The sequence below is a fragment of the Hydra vulgaris genome, chromosome 14, assembly GCF_038396675.1.
Source record: "Hydra vulgaris chromosome 14, alternate assembly HydraT2T_AEP".
In the NCBI taxonomy this organism is placed as follows: domain Eukaryota; kingdom Metazoa; phylum Cnidaria; class Hydrozoa; order Anthoathecata; family Hydridae; genus Hydra; species Hydra vulgaris.
Genome location: NC_088933.1, coordinates 34,780,001 through 34,801,288, shown reverse-complemented (window position 1 = coordinate 34,801,288; position 21,288 = coordinate 34,780,001). Strand labels below are relative to the sequence as shown.

The 21,288-nt window shown below is 27.4% G+C and overlaps 2 protein-coding genes across 3 annotated transcripts in view; both read left to right on the top strand.

Moving 5' to 3' along the window:
- LOC100212342 (ubiquitin carboxyl-terminal hydrolase BAP1) overlaps positions 1–7,470 on the top strand; it is a 33,796-nt gene extending 26,326 nt beyond the window's left edge. For both annotated transcript variants that reach the window (XM_065817511.1, XM_065817512.1), the window contains exon 11: positions 7,134–7,470. In XM_065817511.1, coding sequence (XP_065673583.1) covers positions 7,134–7,331 — 198 coding nt within the window. In that variant the 3' untranslated portion in view covers positions 7,332–7,470. The remainder of the gene's footprint in view (positions 1–7,133) is intronic.
- Positions 7,471–7,550: 80 nt separating this feature from the next.
- The window catches only part of LOC101239426 (receptor-type tyrosine-protein phosphatase F), a 119,941-nt gene continuing 106,203 nt past the window's right edge, over positions 7,551–21,288 (top strand). The window contains exons 1-3 of the mRNA XM_065817510.1: positions 7,551–7,845; positions 7,949–8,299; positions 20,485–20,760. Of these exons, the coding sequence (XP_065673582.1) occupies positions 7,740–7,845; positions 7,949–8,299; positions 20,485–20,760 (733 nt within the window). The 5' untranslated portion in view covers positions 7,551–7,739. The remainder of the gene's footprint in view (positions 7,846–7,948; positions 8,300–20,484; positions 20,761–21,288) is intronic.

Below are 21,288 nucleotides of genomic sequence, written 5' to 3'. Positions count from 1 at the left end.
TCTTTTAAGTTGTCTGTCAATTATTATCTTGCTCTATAAACTTCATCTTTTCTCTTCCAGTAACTTCCAACTCTAATTAGTGGTTGCTTTCAACCGTGTTGGAAGCAAAGAAAAAAAAAGCAACTAATTTTTCAAAACAATCAGCATTGGCTGATGGTTAACAAGACCGATGTCAATCCTAATGCATCGGCTAAATGGTCGATGCATCGGCAGGTTGATGCCAATGCATTGGTGCACCCCTAATTTAAATTAGCAACAAAAGCTCTAAAATAATTTCTCTGAATAAATTAAACACTTTTTATCATACTTTTATCATATTTAATTTTTTTTCTCAAGTCAATAGTAAAAAATTTTAGTTGCTCAATATAGTTTTTTCTTTTATATAAAATTTAAAGACTTTAATTTGTGCTTTTATTTCTTTTGCAAAATGTTTCTGTATGTAAACAATTTAATACTGTGTATTTTTGAATTGTTTGATTATTTTTTGTTAGAGAACAGCGAATCAATTTCACAGTGGTGCACACCTTAGCGATTAACGATTGCAGTTTTTTTATTTTATTTTATTTTAATTCACCTCCTCAAGGCCATGAAAGCCAGTTCGGGAGGCTACTTTTAGTTGTGGTTACAACTCTCTCTTAACTCTATAACTCCAAAACACAAACATTGACAAACGAGGCTGCTGTATGGAGGAACGAGTTGAGTGCGGTACTACCAGGGACATGGTGGGGATTGAAGTCAGACCTCACTTATGAGGCAAGTGCTCTACCACTACACCACTACCACATATTCATCAGTCAGAACCGCAGTTCATCAGTCAGTTCACTAGTCTCATCCTTTGAACATACCAGTAAAGATTTTTTGGTTATTATTGGTTTCGTTTTTATCATCTTTAGTTCTCTTACCTTTTTCATCGTCATTGTCACTATCACTGCTATTCTTTTCATTACAGATTCCTTTCAAGATTTTTTGACAGAAGTTGATGGTTTTTTTTACAAAACGTCTTGTACACCCAGTTAAATGCTATGCACAATGCATGGCATTTAACTGGGTGTACAAGATGTTTAATGGCAAAATGCAAACGTCTCACTTTTTTATTAAAGTTTATTCTCGATATTATATATTAATAAATATACCATTAGGTTTAAATATCTGTGATTTTTTGTTAATATCCCCACGCATCTAATGTGAAACTGAATTTCATTTCTTGGGACCAGAGGTAAGTGAACTTTAATTTGACCATAACTCTGATTATGTTTGCATAATTGACTACCATATTTCAAATTGTTGTTGCTGATTTTGAAACAACAGACCCATAGGCTTCTAGTAACTTTCTCAATTCAGCTGTTGTGATGAACCTGCTAGAGTGCACTTTGTCATGGCAGTCAAGCTAAAAAATCGGAAACAGAACCAATGATAATGCTGCATCTTTGGGCTATTTTCTTTTTAGGAAGTCAGTTTCATGATTTGTTCTTGATGTATTCCATTGTTACTGGCTTTTGACTTTATCTTTGTTGCATTTCTCACATTTTTCAAATTGATTTTCTATATTATGCAAAAAATATAACCACACAGAATTTTTGCCAAAATTTTTTGAATACTTTATTCTACATGTTGTGTGTTCGGATATTAAAGTAGTATAAATCTATCGATTAGATATAAAAAATTGATTATTAGTTCTTAATTTAAAACATATAAGGTGTTTTTTTTATTGAACATGATTATAATTATAAAACATTATGCAAAGTACTAAATATAATTTACAGCATAAATAATGTTTTATAATCTAAAATAAACAATAAAGACATAATTGAGAGTCTCAATCAGTGTTTAAAACTAATGTTTGATATGTTATAATAAGACATTTTTTTGTTTTGTCTCATTTTGAATTGTATCAAGTGTCTCAGACATTTAAGACAAATGTCTCAATTTTTAACATTTCCTTTTTACACTTTTTTTTTTGAATAAAAAACATTCAAGAGAAAATAAATTTAAAACGGAACAATTGTAATTTATCATAAATTTTGCAATTGTCTGGCATTAATAGTCATGCAAAACTATTTAAAGTCCCTCATTTCCTAACTTTGTTTAATTTATGTCAATATTCAACTTTTGAAACAATCAATGTTGATAATAACATCAGTTTATTTATACTAAGCAGCAAAGTTTGTTTTCAGTTATGCTTTACATATTTGAACTAGTACTTCCGACAGCTAATGTAAAACGAAGCAGAGATGTATGTCTTCAGAATAAAGTCTTGGTCTCAAGATGTCTTGAGACTCACATTCAACTGTATTGGTCTCGACCTTGGCTTTAAGCTTGGAGTCTTGGTGTTGGTCAGCACAACACGCACAACAGCAGAAAGTTGCAATGATCAACGATCACTGCAACTTTCTGCTTTCACGAATATTTTTATAGAGAACAAGGGGCGGCAATGTATTTTAATTATAGAGCCATTTTTCCTAAAATAGTTTTGAAAAATCTTACCAAGAGCCACAAGGATATTAGTTAAAAAAACTATAGATTAGTATAAATATATTATTTTTTTAGATTTCAATTTAACTTTAATGATGTTTATGTTGCTCACAATAATATGTGTTTCTGTAAACTGTCAAAAGTTCAAAAGCAACCAGCTCAAGTGGGTGTAACTTTTAGGAAAACTGTTTTATGTTTCAAATATGATTTGATTTTCTCTTTGAGAATTTGAAAGTTTTTTCCAGTTTTGATCTACTTTAAATTTTCTTTTTTCATTCCAACTTTTCTGATTTTGTTTGCAAAGTTGTAAATTTTAAAGACCAAACAATTCAAATTTTCGATTTCAAATCTAATAACTGACGTTTAAATTGTGTTATTCTGACCTTTTGAAAAAAATTTTTTTTTTGTATTTATAGTATATGTGGATGAACTTTGTAATTTTTTAAATTAAGGAAATAAATTAAACTTTAATTGCTAATATCTTAGATAAATTCGGATAATTGACTTTTAAAAAATTCAATTTTCTAAACACATGTTCTATCTATTTGTTAGTGGATTTATGAAAAATAAAGGACTAAGGTTTTGCTTGTAACATAATATCTATGTATAAAATATATATATTATAAACAACTATTATATCGATATATCGTTTATTTTATGCTCTGTAAAAAAAAAATCCTGGGAGAATTTTTTCTGCTACCTTTATTCATGATCGTTCGGGTAACTAAGTCCGAGTTTGAATAAACACCAGTTATAAATAACTACTTACTTCATTTTAATATAATTCTAATCAATTTTTTTTTTAATTTTAAATGTGTTTACTAATGTGCTACCAGAAGTCAAATTTAACTAGGAAGTTCATACCACCTTCCTACTATTGTCGCTTATTGGCTAGAGCCAGCGTCAAACCTCAAACCTCTTGGTTTTGAGCTAGAAATTTATTCAATGAGCCACAGCTGCAAGTTCAAATTATTATTTCATTACGTTAAAAAAACTTTTGAAAAAATAATATATATACTTAAATAAATTAAATTTTTCATTTGTTTCAATAATATTAAAGTATATATAATTTGGAAATGCTGAAGAGCCACACAATTTAGATAAAAGAACTGCATGCGGCTTGTGAACCGCGGGTTGCCGACCCCTGACCTAGAAAGCTGTATACTAAGTTTCTTTACGCATATCATTCTTAGTTAAATTGTCAAAATATAAGTTGTGAAAACAAGTGATACATTGTAGTCTATTTCACTACACTTAACTTTAAGTACATAGAGTACTTATGGGGGATGTCACAACCCTACACATCCTCCCCTTTTGTGTGGGCTTTAGCTACTGACCTAGCATGTCTGCTATATGTGTGCTATTCTTAGTTTCTCAGTATGATCTTGTACTATTTTTTTTTGGTACATTTTGTTTTTAACAATACAAGTAATTTTTCCGTTATTATTAAAGATATCATTTGTAAACTGCAACAGTGCACTACACAATATATGATAGTGTAATTAAATTATAAATGTGTTATTATGTTTTATAATAGAGCAACATGTATAAATGGTAAAATAATGCATCAACTAAAGGCCTGTAAGTATACATATACGTATGAATATTATTGTATTAGACTTTTAAGAACATGTCTTGATCTTTGTCTTATGAAAATTTTCAAAAATTTGGTCTTGGTCTTGGATTGACTTTTTGATGTCTTAGTCTTGAGGCCCAATGTCTTGGTCTTTTCTGTCTTGACTTCATCTCTGAAATGTAGCTTTTGATTTTTGATAGTAGGGTTACTGCCCTAAATAAAAGTGGATGAACTCTCATTAGTGACATATATTTTGTTGTTATTATTATATATACCTTATTAGTATGTTATTTTGGATTTCAAATGAAGCTATATATTTTTGCTTCATTTTAGATCCATCAAGACATACTTTTAAAAAAAAAGTTAAATGTTGTTAAATGCTCAAAGGTCTTGAGCAACTCTAAAAAATATTTATTGTTCTAAAGTTTATTATGTTTTTTTATTATATAGTTAAGATGAATACAGTAAACAGTTTTTGAAATTGTTGCTATTGTAACCACCCTAATATATATATTTATTTTTGGTGCCTTATATAAAAAAATTATAATTTAAAATTTTTGTACTTATGTATATATATATGTATGTATGTATGTATGTATGTATGTATGTATGTATGTATGTATGTATGTATGTATGTATGTATGTATGTATGTATGTATGTATGTATGTATGTATGTATGTATGTATGTATGTATGTATGTATGTATGTATGTATGTATGTATGTATGTAGGTATGTAGGTATGTATATATGTATGTATGTATATATGTATGCATGTATATATATGTATGTATATTTATGTATATACATATATATATGTATATGTTTATATGTACATATATATGTATATATATGTATTTATATATATATTTATATACATATATATATGTATATGTTTATATGTATATATATATGTATATATATGTATTTATATATATATTTATATACATATATATATTTGTATCAGGCTTGGCAAGGAAGGCATGCGATTTCAAGTCTTTATATGACCACACAAATAATATTTCATTTTAATGATTTGACCACGGTTTTGACCGCAGTTTTTAACAAATGCGCTGAAAAAAATAGTTTTTAATTAAGTTGAAAATAAATAACATGTTTATCTTTACTAACGCTTTTATATTTGCAAAAATGATTTTAATTAAAGTATCATTGAAAGTTGTCTTCCAGTGCATTTTTTATGCAAACTTTAAGTTTTACAAATCTCTCCATCATAGGTATAAGAGAATTCCATCTGGTTTTACAATCTAATATAAGTGAAAGTTTTTTTACATTTTTTCTTCTTTTTCAACTTATCGTTGCTATTTTACTGGAGATTTTCAAATAGTATTGAATTTCATTATTACAGATAATATCTATATTTAAATTATGATCTCCATAAAAAGAGTTAAACTGATTTTCAGTTTCCTCATCAGAATCTGAACTTTCAAAATTTGATATTTGATATTTATTGACTGGCTTATTGACACTTTTTTGACACTTTTTTGTAAAAAGTATTGACACTTTTTTGTAAAAAGTATCTATTACATATTGACACTTTTTTGTAAAAAGTATCTATTACAGCCAAATGAGTAGCATGGTTAATGCAAAACTGGTTTTCGACTTCATTTAATTGTGCATATTTTTTATAATGCTCCATCATTCTAGCTCCATCATTGTTGTTTTTTCTATGAAATTTAACATACTTGTTTTTGCTTTTATCTGTGTTGATTAAGCTGAGTGGAGGAAGGCTCATTATTTTTATTCAAATAAATCTTTTGTTTTGTTTGAAGATGGTTTGCTAAATTTGATGTACTCCCACCTGCACACTTTTAAACAGAATGGCATATGTTGCAATTTTCAACATTCAGTGTTTTTTTATGAAACATTTGCCATACTCCTGATTTTTTCATACTTAAGCAAAAATAATTTTTTTTTTAAATTAATTATTAAACATTAATTTTTATTAATGTACAGTAACAATAATATCTTTTTTTATTCATTATAAATTTAGTTTGAATCTAATGAACTTGTATCATCTTTTCCGTTAAGCCTCTTTTTCCTTTCCAATCCTTCTTTTTTTGCGGCAATTCGAGAACCTTTTTTTATATTTATACTATTTATAACTATAAGTAGTATAAATATAAAAAAATTAATTTGTTCACAAAAAATTTGTTTTTCTTATTTAATTATTTTAATTGAAATTGTTATTTAACAATCTCCGATTAAAATAATACCAAAAAATTAAACAACAAACAAAATAAAAAGTTGGCAAAATACTTTAAGTAGGTCAAAATATTGCAATATCCAAACAATTTTTAAAATCGTATATATTTGTGCTTTCCATGTTACTCCTTAGATGGTCAAAACAAGAATCCTTTGAACTATTTATCTATTTGTTAATGTAAAGTTGACAACTGGTTTTTTTAGGAATAAAAAAATGGTTTTCAGTTTTGAGAAAACTAAACAAAAATAACGGATAACCGGTTTCTATCGGTTGCCAAGCCCTAATAAGAATCATTAAAGTTAATTCACTTGAAAAGTAGAAAGGTTTTGTTGAGAAGAAAAAAGAAAACTGTTTTGAAATCTGTTTGAGTTAAATAAGTTATATATATATTTGTATTTTTATATTATTGAAACGCATAAGTACGTATTTTTTTAATTATAAATGCCTTTACATAAAACAAAATTATATCAACTTTTTATATAAACAATTTAATTATTTTTTCTTTTGTTTACGTTACTGTGAAGAGTTGTTAAGAATCTTTTTTTTAACTTTTAAATGTGCGCATTTATTAAACAAAATCGTTAGATTGTTTTATTTAAAATTACTTTATTGTTAACAGCTTTGAAAAAGAAAATTGTTTGTACTTTTTATTTGATCATTAAAATCATTTTAAAAAAGTGTATAGATGTTTATACATGTATATATATATATATATATATATATATATATATATATATATATATATATATATATATATATATATATATATATATATATATATATATATATAATTTGAAATAGTTTATAAATGATTTTTTTTTATTTATCTATGATTTTCTTACTTTATTTATCAATGGTTTAGGTTGAGGACTGTAGAAGAAGACATGATTACGACCCATTTATTTCAACATTCCTCACAATGCTTGCGGACCAAGGACAAATTGCTGAAGTGCTTGAACGCCAAAAAGGTGTAGTAAAGAACGTTGTTCTAAATACAAAAAGAAACGGACTTAAAAAAGATATTCATAACAAGAAAAAAACTCGAGCTAAAAGTAAATAACATTCAAAATTTGAAAAAAAAAAAAAAAAATAGTATTAAAAAAAAATGTATATAGATGAAAGTATAGCTGTTTAATCTTCAATATCTTTTAAAAATATCTTATTGTTACTTATTTTGGTTAATAAATGTTTTGTAAGAATTTTTTTAAAACCTTTCAAGCCTGCTTTTATTAATTCTTCTTTGCATTTTATAAGATGTGATTATACTATAATATTGTTTAGTATCAATTCAAACAGATATTGACTTATTACTTATCTTGCATTGATATATTGCTTGATCTTTTATTATCAAATAGATAAAAATTTCAAAAGATGACTATTGTGGCATGATTTTGATAGGTTTTCCAATAAAGTTTGTGAATTAAGATATTTCAATATTTTAAAATGGAAATGCTGTTAATGAATATTGATGTTTTGGGGTACATGTTCTATGGTTCATAATAGTGGTTTTGCTAGAAAACCTTTTCAGTTTATTCTTTCTATTGCTATGAAGGTGTTATTGTTTCTTTTTACTGGTAATTTTTTTTTCTCTTTTTCTTATTGTTTTTTAATTACATTTTTCTGTTATATCTTTTACTAGTTTTTTTTTATTATTTTAAAATTTTTTTTTTTTTTCAGTTGTCAATGCATTCTTTGGACCAAATGGGATTGCTATAGCAAAAAATTCAGCAAATTCCGAATATGCACTAGTAAATGAAAACAAAACATTGGTGTGTACTATACGTTCCAGTAACGCTATCATAGATTTAAAAAAAGACAATAAAACTTTGATTCATCTGGTAGTACAAGACAATAATTTTATTAACATTGATAATAATTATGTTATATCAGGTAGCAAAACTAATGACACAATTAGCATAAGTATTAAAATTAAGATAAAATTGTTTGAGGATAAAGGTTTATATACATGTTTTGTGAACTATAGTAACAGCATTGTTGAAGAAGAGTCCTACAGTTTGACAGTGTTTGGTAGGTATATTTTTTGTTTGTTTGTGTATTTGTGTGTTTTTATTATTAAAAAATTAAACTTTTTAAAGAATGAAAGTTATTGGCTCAAAAGTACTTGAGGAATAAAAGTGATTGGCTCAAAAGTAATTAAAGAAGGAAAGTGGTTGGCTCAGAAGTAATTAAACAACTTAAACATGTTCTTTAAAAACAATATTTCTTTAAAAACTTCAACAAGTGATAAATTTTCAACATTTTCGATGGTGATTTTTATTATATAATGTTATGTCAACTTAACTTTGTTAAGTCAGCACTTTTTTGAGTCAACCTTATGTTTGAATGAATTTTTAGAATAGATTGATGGAAACATAACAAAAAAAAAACATTTCCATTGTCTATATTGTACTCTAAAGTATTTTATAAAAAATGTTTATTAAAAAAGCTTGCAAAGAATTTTAAGCTAAAAAAGATTGCAAACAAATGTAACAAATATAAGATTGCAAAGAATTGTAAGCAAAAACTTGTATAATGCGTGACTTATCATTTTTGAGCAAATTCCACCACGGCATTTACACTTTCTTAAATTCATCCTTAATCTCACTTATTGTTCAGCATTTTTACACGGTAGTGGTGTAGTGGTAGAGCGCTCGCTTCATAAGCGAGAATTTCCGAGTTCTATCCCCACCACATCCCCAGTTGTACTGCGCTCAACTTGTTTCTCTGCACAGCAGCCTTATTCGTCAAGGTTCATGTTTTGGAGTTATAGAGTTGGGAGAGGGTTATAACCACAAATAAGTAGCCGCCTTATCTGTAGTGGTTTTCTTGGTCAAAGAAATAACATTAATAACATTCAAAAAGTCTTAATTTTAGTATTGCGGTTTCCTTTGGACATTTTGAAAACTGTTAGCCAAAAATGCAAAAGTAGCTTGGTTAAACTGGATGGTTTAGCATATATTATACAAAGTTGTTTTTTAGCTTGATTTCTCTGATTTAATTTCTCAATGCTTGAAAAAATGTGATTAAACAGGAAATTGCCTTAAGGGGCTTTAAGGGGCTCTAGAATAATTATTAAATATTGGTAAAAATTTTTTTTTACAATATATACAAACACTTGTACAGGAAATAAATTAATTTGTTAGTTATGGTGGTTTTTAAAAATACTTTGTATAGTGGACACTCCTAATATATTCATTTTCACTTGAACTGATTTAAGTGTACTCTATCCTAATTTATTTCACACACTTTAAAATTTAGAACATTGGCTGAAAACCATTGACTAAAACTAGCAAGTTTTCTAGGCTAAGAAGAAAAATATTATTTTTACTGTAATAAATGTTTTTTATAAGGGTCAGGGGCTTCAGAATATAAAGCTTTTATAAAGCTCTATATTCTGAAGCCCCAATCACTGACTATTTTCAACTATTTTAGTAATTCATTAATTAAATTTAATAAAGGATGAAGGAAAGGTTCCCAGTTGCATTAAATTAAAATTTGATCTCTTTCATAATGTCATATCTAAATAAAATGGCATTATGGGAGCTCATCCAAACCACACCCATGTGGAATCATGAACAACTGCCTCAGCAAAATGTAGAGTTTGTCCACATCCAAGAAATATAATTGAACTGTCTAATATGGGCCAGAAAGCGTTAAAAAGTCATTCAACAGGAAAGAAGCATTGTGAATGTTTGTCTCTTATATCTAACTTAAAAATGACACATATACCATTTACCAATGTGTCAAAAAATATACATGTTGTGTTTGAACTGTGTTTTCTGACAACCACTTTGTCAGAAAACACAGTTCAAGGTTCCATACTTCAGTCACATATTATGTCAAATTTGGTTATTGATGCAGAGATCAGATGGACACTTAAAAATATTTTGTCATCATTTTCTTTTCAATCCAGTGATGGACTCTCGATTTTGTTTAAATCAATGTTTTCTAACAGTGCTATAGCTGAAAAGTTCTGCCTTCAAAAAGACTAGTGCTCATATTATATATATTTTGGAATAACTCCCATTTTCAATCAGTTCTTATTAGAGATATAGATAAGTCAGACTTTTATGTTGTTTCTTTTGATGAAAGTCTTAACTCAGTTGTGCAAATGGGGGAGATGGATTTTGTTGTTAATTATTGGGATAGTGTTTTAAACCATGTTTGTACTTGTTTCCTAGATTCAACTTTTATTGGACATAGTCGAAGTAGAGATCTTCTGCATAATTTTTTATTGGGTTTGAAATCTTTGAATAAAACCAAACTTTTTCAAGTATCTAGGGATGGCCCAAATGCAAATTGGACCTTCTACTCTGAGTTACAAAACTATCGTGCCAAAAATGACATTAACAAACTAATTCCGATCGGATCTTGTAGTTTTCATTCAATTCATCTATCATTTAAAACTGGGGAAAGCAAAACAGACTGGGGTTTTAAAAAGATTTTAAAAGCTCTTTATAAACTTCTGCATGATTCTCCTGCAAGACGAGAAGACTTTACTGTTGTGACTGAAAGTAATCAATTTCCTCTTCCTTATTGTGGTAATCGATGGGTTGATGATGAAAAGGTGGTTAAAATATGTAGGTTTAATGATGAAAAGGTGGTTAAAATATGTAGGTTTTAGGAATCTCTATCTAAGAGTAAGCAGCCTTCATGCACGAGTTACTGAATTTTTTATCTGCTACTAAGAATCCTCAAATTTAAGCAAAGTTTTAATTCTTTGCTCATATAGCTTGTTTTATGCAATCCTTTTTAACCATATATCAATATGCTAAACCTATGTTGCCATTTTTATATGATGACCTCTATCGACTATTAAAAGACATGTCAAAGTTCATTATAGCTGATATTTTAGATCAATGTAAAACTGCAAATAGTCTCTGGAAATTGGATTTTACAAAAGAAAAAAACTATTTAAAAAAAGCCAGATATTAGATGTGGTGCCAGCACTGTTATAAAGAATAAAAAAACAAATGATGAAATCACTCCAAAAGATATTTATGCTTTCAATTACAGTTGCATATATTTTCTACAGTTGTTGACATGTAAGTTTGTGGAAAAATTGCTTTCAAAATATGCCATTGTGCGAAATGTAAAATGTTTTGACCCAGAAATAATGTGCAATGAAAAAATGGCAAAGGAAAGGATAAGTGATTTGGTTGATAACTTGATTCAATTTGATTGGGTTACCCCAAAAGGTGGGTATGAGGTAAATACCGAATTCAAGAAGTCTTTAGAAAAGATTGTCTCTTAAAACAGGGGACTTTTCATGAATTTCAACAAAATAGGTGATGGATCTGATGAGTTCTTTTTTTCTAAAACTGGTGGTTTAGATGATTACGGGGCACTGTCCAAATTAATCAAAATGGTGTTGACTCTTTTTCATGGTCAAGTAGCGGTTCAAAGAGGGTTTAACATTGAAAAGAATATATTACAACCTAATTTAATGAGTAAATCATTAATAAGCCAGAGAATTGTGTATGACCATATGAAAGCTCTTAACTTAAACCCGGAATCTATAATTATCTCTAAGGAACTGAGAGAATCTGTCAAAAAATCACCGAGTCAACAAAAGATTAAAATGGCTGCTCGAAAAGAAACTGAGCTTATGCTCAAAAGCGAAAAAGTGACTAACTTGTTATAGACATAAAGGACTTACAATCTAAAAAGGTTATTCTGGAAAAAGTAAAAAAAAAACCCGCTAAAAAGTGATTCAGAAGCAATTCTTGTGAATGTTGCAAATGATGCTGAAAAAGCTCATACTTATGCTATTGAAGCAAAAGTTATTCTTGAAGAGAGGAAAAAAAAAGAAAGAAGAGATTAAAAAATTAGATAAAAGAATTGATTTATTATTTAAGAAAAGTAAAGAACTTTAAAATTTTAAATATTTGTTTATTATTTACATATAGTAAAATTTAAATTTATATTTATTTAAAAGATGTTTAAAAGTATATTATATAAGTTATTAATTATTTTTGAAAAGATTTTTAATATTGATGCGGCAATACTGTTTCAGTCTTTTTAACAAGAAATAAAAATTTTGTTTAAACTTTTATCATTTTTTCAGAATTAGTTTTTCTGAACCATTTGGTCTATGTCTTTTTCACCTTTAAATATATGTTGATTTTAGCTTTATATTTTCCTTTTACATTACTTGTGTAATTCAGTTTTTGTTCTGAATGCTATTTATCAAAACAGTTTATAGAGTCAATAAAAACATAGCATTTACATTTTACTTTGATTAAATTTCTAATGTACTTTAATAACATTAGTAACAATGACAACACACTAACAATACTTTGATAAATGTAATAATGATGCTTTATTTTGAACTGTACATGATTTTTCCATGTATTATTCCCCGATCTTTTTTAAGTCTGGAAAAGCTCATAATAACTGAAATAAAAATCAGGAAACAGAAGTCGACAATCAGGGAAAATAGATCCATGATCAGGGAAAAATTAAGGAAAAGTCAGGGAAATCCACCTCAGGATTTTGGCAGACACCCTGACCATATCAGCTGTTTTATTTTTAATTGTTTTTTTGACAGGTTTCATAGCTGCTGTCAAGACCTTGTTCTAATTTTTTAAGGATTTTTTAAAATTTGAAAATAGCTGATATGAGACTGAGTTATCCAAAATTATTCCATATGAAACCGACTAGTTTTTTAAAAGTGCCCCATGTCAATGTCTTAGATTTGCTTCAAATTTTGACCACCAACAGATTTTATGAAAAATATCCTGAAGATTTCAGTTTGATTGACTAATCTGTTCAAAAATTATGATTGAATCAATATTATAGAAAATCAGAAAAATTTGATGCTTACAGTAGATTCTACAAGCTCGCTAAAAAACTGGGGCTAACACTTGACATCAAAGCCAAGTTCCTGGCATTCACATTAAAACATTACCACTGGGCCACTACACAGTGGGGTAAGGTTCGCTGTAGACAAGAACGTAAGCCACATCAGAAGACCACTTCTTGCAAATGATTAGGTAATAAATATACAATATTGACAATGAAAACATCCCTTAAGTCAGATTATTGACCAGAAAATAGCCGTGACCCCAACCCAATAAAAGATTCTGGTTAAGATAGAATGATAAAATGTTAGAACAATAACGGTGAAGTGCCCCAGAGTCGGTTAGAGTAATAAAAGATTCTTGGTTAAGGAAATCTCAAAGAAGTATTTTTTTTGGACAATCTTTTGGCTGATCTTGGGTAGTAAAATTGCATTGTAATGACATATTTTCAGTGTTATATGATGATTTTATCAAGAAAATAATTATCATGGTTAAATGTGATGACATTGGCCTTTTTATGAAGTTTTGAGCTTAATATTGAACTTTTTTTTATAACACACAAACACACACAGACATGTGTTTGATCATATTGGTTTAATCATAAATACATCATTTACATGTGGTTTTGCAAACTGCTTTGATACTATTCGAATCAGAACCTTACTCTTTAACTCTATTCTTTTTATAGCTTTCTATTCACTCACTGACGAGTCCGCATTTTTTGATTTTTTGATTTTTTTTTTTTTTTTGTGGAGGCCAAAACTTCACAGTGCTTTTTGAAGCAATTCTTTTGATCGTACAGCCCTGAAATTTTACAAATAATCTTTTGCCGACTAACAATAGCTATATTTGTTACATTTGGTTCAATAAGTCTTTTAGATTTAGTAAAATGAATTAATTTGTTTTTTAAGAGAGCGATAAATTTGTAATGGCAAGTTAGCGTAACGGTCTTCAGAAATTCAAAATAAATTTTTTTTGAATATTAATCATAATCAATAAGTGTAATAATTCAATTTTATCAAGACTAAAAAGTAGAAAATAAAATAAATAAAAGAAACTTTTTAAAAATAGCTTTCTATTCAATCGACTAAAAAGTAGAAAATAACTTTTTTCTGTTTCTGGTACTTGTGGAAATCATGTACTCAGTAATAATCACTTTTGTAAAGCCAATACTGGCAGACATTGAAGGCAATTCATATACGTATGTAAACAAACAAACTCATCGAAGTAAAGGAATAGAAAGTTTGGCGCCTTTAGCTTTATGTACATTTAAAACAAATTTGATTTTGAAAGCATCTGACTTAAAAGGCGAAAAAAAAACTTTCTATTCCTTTACTTTGATGAGTTTGTTTGTTTACATACGTATATGAATTGCCTTCAATGTCTGCCAGTATTGGCTTTACAAAAGTGATTATTACTAAGTACATGATTTCCACGAGTACCAGAAACATAAAAAAGTTATTTTTACTTTTTAGTCGATTGAATAGAAAGCTATTTTTAAAAAGTCTTTTTTATTTATTTTATTTTTCTAGTAACTTCCAATAGCTTGCAACTCTGTCGGGAGTTCACAATGTTTGATGATACAATTTTAAAGTGCTATAAAACACCTGTGTTTTAATTTCTTTCATTATAATCTTCAGTTTCTTCTAAAAATAATTGCAGAAATTCAGTGTTTTATTATGCTAGTTAGAAAGACTACATCTTATCTTTAAGTGCCTTTTATTTAACCAAAGGCTTTAGGTTTCTTTATTATTGCCAAGCAAAGGTAATCAGAGTAAAAAATAAAAAAATTAAAGTTCTATAAAATCAAAACAGTTCTATAAAATAAAATAATTTAATTGAATCCTCATATTACTCATATAATATATTAACTCATATTACTCTATGATATATTAAAGACAGACCATAAACTACAACATTACGCTTTTTAAAGTCTTTAAAATATATTGTTTACACATAACAAAATTTTAAAACGTTAAAAAAAAGTAAAATGTTAATTAGAACATTTTTAGCGATTCTTCCCTTGAATGACACTTAGACATCAGGTATCTATGTACCATTGTAGCCCTTATGAAGCCATCACTTCTCTCAACCCCATAAATCAACATTAAAGCCTTGGTGACTTCTTTCACAATGTGTTCAATAGATTGACTATGAACAGGAAAGTTTGGTACAATAATTGGATTGTTGATAAATTATATTATGTCTTGCTTCATAAACATTAAAGATTAGATAACAAAACATGGGGTTGGTATTCAACCCCATGTTTTGTTATCTAATCATATAGTCGTTCAGCAGGTGTCTGACCTTCTCTCTAGGTTATCTACATAGTGAAATTAATATCTTCTACCGGCTCAGAGCAGAAACCATAATAACCTTCTCTAATCTCTTTTTGGTGATATTTCAAAAAAAATTCAAAAGAAACAACAATGATCATATTTACTATCCTCACATATATAACAGTTTTTGTAAGGTCTCCTCTACCGTCAAAGATTATACATTGTACATTATACTTCATTCTTATGCCTCTCTTTAAAGGCCTTCATTACTCTTTACTTTGATCTATTAATTTTAACAACCAGAGCATGACTTGTATTAGGAAGGTTATCCTTATAAAAACCATCATTCTTAGCTGCTTTTAATGTTGAAGTGCCTATTGATGCAGCTGCTCTGTTATTTATACTGAATCCTAATTCTGACAAAACACTATCATCTACATTTAAGTTATTTAGCTTAGAGTTTGTTTGTTGATTTGGTGAATAAATATTGTCTTTATAATCATTGTCAAAATTATCTGACTTTAACTTGATCTAATTACTTTATCTCTCTACTTTATCTAAAATTATCTGACTCATGTTGAGATAATTTATCAGAACACTGTACAGTCTCAATTCTAACTCCCTTTGCTTTGTTCTGCTTTCTATGATAGTACTTTTTTTTATCTTAATGCTTTTTGTTTATCAACTGAACCTATTTGCATAGTACTTTAGAATCAATTTTAATAACTTTCTTTTCTTCTTTTATTAGAGATAATAGTTATAAATGGATTAGCTTTTTGTCATAGATATTTTACTGAGGACCACATTTTTTTGAGAAGCTTTGTGTCATTTTCTTCAATTCTTCTAAGACCATATCTTAAAACATCTCTTAAAGTTGGTAGTTCTGACTCTAGTAAAGTTTTTCTTGTGTCAATAAGCTTTGTTAATGTACATCTAACTTTATCACGAGTTTTGTGAGCCATTATTTACACCTTTATATTTATTTCTATAGCATGTGTATATGTTTCAATACTTTTTTCTTGAAATGGGATTAATAAACTATTGTTAAAATTGTTAATAGTGGTCCAAATTTAACATACATAAACAAAAAATTACAGAACTAGATCATTGGTACAATTTTATCAAATTACTATTAACCCAATTTAATGTTAAAAAAAGTTTGCAATTTAAGAATGCTTATTAACCCAACAGAGATTAAAATTTTAAGATTTTTTTAAATTTAAGAAGTTAATTAATATTTAAAAATACTGCTTTAAGATAGTTATTTAATAGTTAAAAATAGAAAAGCTTTAAAATGATATGCTTAGTAAAATCAACTGAAGTATGCAGAAATAATATATTTATCATAAAATCAATATTTTCAGGTTCAAAATTACCTTACCAAACATTAAGTCTAAAAATAAAGAAACCCAGTTCTCAGTATCATATGGTATGTATTATGACATATATGTATTTAGGGTAGTCAATTTGAGGTAATTTTCAAATTTAAAATTCCATACACTCTAAATTTGGGGCTCCAAAAAAAGTTGAGCTCAACAGGACTTCTAAAACCTTACCCCCCTTAGCATTTTTTTTTAGAAAAGAAGTTCTCAAATCATCAAAAACAACCAATTTCACAGGTCCCAGCGTAAAAATACATGGTATCATGTATTTTTAAATATATAAATTATTTTTGAATATATATCTATATAATCTTTAATATATAGAATCTCTAATAATGGTTGCTTGCAGCCTTGTTGGAAATGAAGATGCTAAAAAAAAAAATTAAAAAAAAAATGCAATATAGCAAAAAAAGATGTTCAACAAGTAATTAATGAATCCCCAAATCTGTGCATAGTGCATTTTGATGGTCACTGATGAATATTGATATTGATTTGATGCACATCCTTATTGTTGCTGCTCTGTTACTAGATTAGCTGTAAGTTTTAAATACTTAGTTAACTTTGGTATTTTTTCTAATACTTTGTTTTGATTTTACAACCGTTCGATTTGTCTTTTTCTATTATCTGAGCCGCTTAGTTATCATTTTCCCTACATTTAATTAAATTTGATTTCTGGGCAATAATTGCATTAAATTAATTTGGCGATAAAGATTAATACCAGTAGTAGATATACAATCAAGAATTCATGATTTTTTTCTGACAACAGTTCTTTCAAGGTTGTGATGTAGATGAAACCTTACATAATTTACATTATACCCTGAATTGAAAGGTAAGGTTTCGAACAGTATTTAATATTTCATATAGTAAGATATAAGATAGTATTTAATAGTTAATATATTATAAACATTATAATATATTAACATTTAACATAATATAACATTTTGACCTATTTAGTGTAAAAAAAAGTAGTAAGAAAGGAAAAAAACTCCATCTATACGCTGCCCCATTTGGTATGCTGCCCTAAGTTTGTACTTATTTTGCTTATAGATTAATCCAGGGCTGCTAAAATGAGATATTGTTTTGAATTAAGCATGGCTGACACCCGTTTCATTGGCCCTGTTATGCCAATTCTTCTTTATTCAAAGCTAAAGTGTAAACAATAAATATACACCATTGTATTAAAAAAAGTAAAATTATAATAATGTGAAAAATATTTAATTTTTTATTTTCCCATATAGAAAGTTTGAGTTATTCGAAGAAATTTTCTGAGAGGGGACAAAAAAATGGTTTGACTTTATTCAATTCAAATTTTTCTTATTTCAATTTTTCAAAAGCAACAGAGTGGTTTTTTTCAATTGCAGGTCTGGCTAGAACAAAAAATAAAATTTATTGAATTTTGTAAATTTCATTGCAATAGTTTTTTAAAATATGCATTTTTAAAAATGAAATGTATATAATTAAGTTAGATTAGATGAAATGAATATAATTGATAATAAAAATGAAATGTATATAATTATATAATTAGATGAAATGTATATAATTAAATTAGGTTAGATGAAATGTATACAATTAAATTAAATTAGTTAGATTTAAGAAATAATGCTTATTTTAGATTAATTTAAAAATTGATGTGCAAACAAGTTCCGCTAATAAAATCTAAAAATGAAAAATATTACTTTTTTTTTTTAAAATTGTATCACAAATACTTTTTGGGGTTTAGTAAAAAATTATACATATAAACACAATTTTTTTGGATTGTAGGAAAAGAAATTCTTATATTAAAAAAAAATGTCTTAAAGGATGTCTTAAAAAAACTTCTATGGTGATGTCATATACTAAAACTGTTATGAATTAATTGTGCATGAAGTAAATTATCAAGTCTGCAAATTGCAGGGTATATTATAAAGTCACTGAGAACCAAGAAAAAATGGAGAAGGCAAGTTTCAACTAAAATTACAATTTTAGTTTTATTGTTATGCATTATTATTTAGTTTTAATCAAAAAAATTTAGCCTAAATGTTTTTTTTTCTTTTAATATTTTCTTTAGAAGAACACAATTTGCACATCTCTTTAAGGAAACTAAGTGTAAAAATTTAAAATATATTGGTTTCAAATTATTTTTAGATAACAAAAAGTGTAACCATGTTGATTTATTACTTTTGCTGTAGAAATCTACCACGAGAAGCTAAAAAATTAAAAAAATAGAAAATATATCTCAAATTCATGTTGCTAAAGTTGTCTCTTAAAGTAGCTATTGCACTCCATGCACAAATATTTTCTCAATAAATAGGAATTTCCAAAGCAATTGACCAGTGGCCTAATTTCATTGTTTTCTACAAAGTATCTGAAAAAGAAGACAATTTAAAGGCCAGACTTTGCCTTGATTTCTCAGATGATTGCTCTTTCTTGATTGCTTTTTTTTTTAGCTAACTTGAAGAGAGTTTTATTTAAAAGCTTCTTGGCCTCCATCATAATTTTTATGTGGCTGATTATGTGCTTAAACTGTTTCTATGTGACTTTACAGGCCTGTAGGAAGAAAAAATTTTTTTTTTTTGAAGGAGGGGGGGGGGGGACAGTGCTGGGAACCTCTTTTTTTTTAAGTCATGTTTTCTTCAAAAAAGTAGCCCTGGGCTCCTAAGGGTTTAGCTATTTTTTTGCTAAGGGTCTGGCTTTATTTAACAAGGGTCGTGTTTTGGAGTTAAGGGTTAAAAGAGACTTTCAAATAAAATAAAAAATAAAAAAAGTGCTGCCTTTTTTAATGTAGTGACTCTCTGGAGTCTTAGGAAACTGAATTTAGTAGAAAAAAAAAATTAGCTTGAAAGGAATTTAAGCTATCATAATTTTTGAATAAAGTTATAATATTTAGATACTGTACAAATTAATATTATGCACTTTGAATTAAGCTATAAAACATCTTGAATATTGAATTCAACTTTTAGGTTCATATTTATCCTGATGTTTGGGTAAATCAAAATATTTTCAATTTTCAGTATTTGATATCCAGATAGTTATTAATATTGGGTAATTAGAAACCTAAGTTCCATTTTCATATTTTCCTAATTTTTATACTTTTGTCAACCTTTAAATCTTCTGTTAAATGTGGTAGTGTGGTAGTCGCCTAGCGGTAGAATGCTTGGCTCACAATCCAGAAGTTTAAGGTTCAAAGGCATTTTTTTGAAGCAGAATTTTTTCTATTGACAAATACAGTCTAGATCATTTTTTTATGTAAGGTTTCTTGTACCCACTAAAGGCTATAAAATAAAAAAAGGCTAAAGGGTTGTAACTTTTTATGAGAGTAAACCAGGCTTTCTTTCAAAGATTAAAGCTGTTTTTGGCTATCTCATCTTTGATTGTTTAGTTTAGTTTTGCTGGATCAATGAAAATGAAATTTTTAATAGGCAAAATATCCAACTAAAGTTGAGCTGTGCAAACTAACTTAATATTCTGTTCCCATGCTTGATTAATATTACAAGCAGTTTGTGCTGCATTTAAACTGAACTTGATTCCTTGAAGGAAATCCTTGTAAATTTGATTTTTCATAATAAACTTTAGAATATATTTTTATGTGTAAATATGTAAATGAATTCTTAAATATAAAATAAATTAAATTTAAATAAAGCATTCAAGCATAAAGCATTTTTTTTAAAATTATCAATTTAAGTTTCATTATTTATTCAATATTTTTTAATTTTTTTTTTAAATATTTATATTTAAAAATAAATATATTTTTTTATTTGTATTGATTTTAGAAAAACCAACTATTGCTTTGTATCCAAGTAATATTTCATATGATTTATACAATATTGAAAAATTAAGTGTTTATTGTAATGGTACTGGTCAACCTTCACCAAATGTGGTTTGGATAACAAGTTTCTCAAATGAGAAAGTTATGTCCCCTTGGCTTAATATTACTAAATTTAATAAAACTGGTTTGTTTGAGTTTACTTGTCAAGTTTTTAATCACTTTGGTAACTCTTCATTTATAATCACTATGGTAACTCTTAAAATCACAGTTAATATTAAAGGTAAGATAATAGATTCAGATTAAAAGTAATACAACAGGTCTACATCACAAGTAATATAATAGATTCAAATTGCAGTTAAGACAACATGTGTGTATATATATATATATATATATATATATATATATATATATATATATATATATATATATATATATATATATATATATATATATATATATATATATATATAATAGGGTGCATCAAACCCCCAAGAATTTTTTTACTTCAGTTTTAGCCCTATGATTCCTGTGTTCCGCTTCATAAATTATGACTCCTGTAAAAATTTGAGATTTTTCTGTGGCAATTTAATAGGTCCACAATGAACGCAAATATCTGTATTTTTTGCAATAAACTGTAATTAATACTATTATTGGCGTCAGTTACATTTAAACAATTAATATACACAAAATTACTTATAGTTCCAGGAATTACTGCAAAGACTGTCAAATGGACAAAAGAATACTCAAATATTCCAATCAAGTATGACAAAATTTACAGTATCGAACCGAGCGCAGTACAATAAGTAGC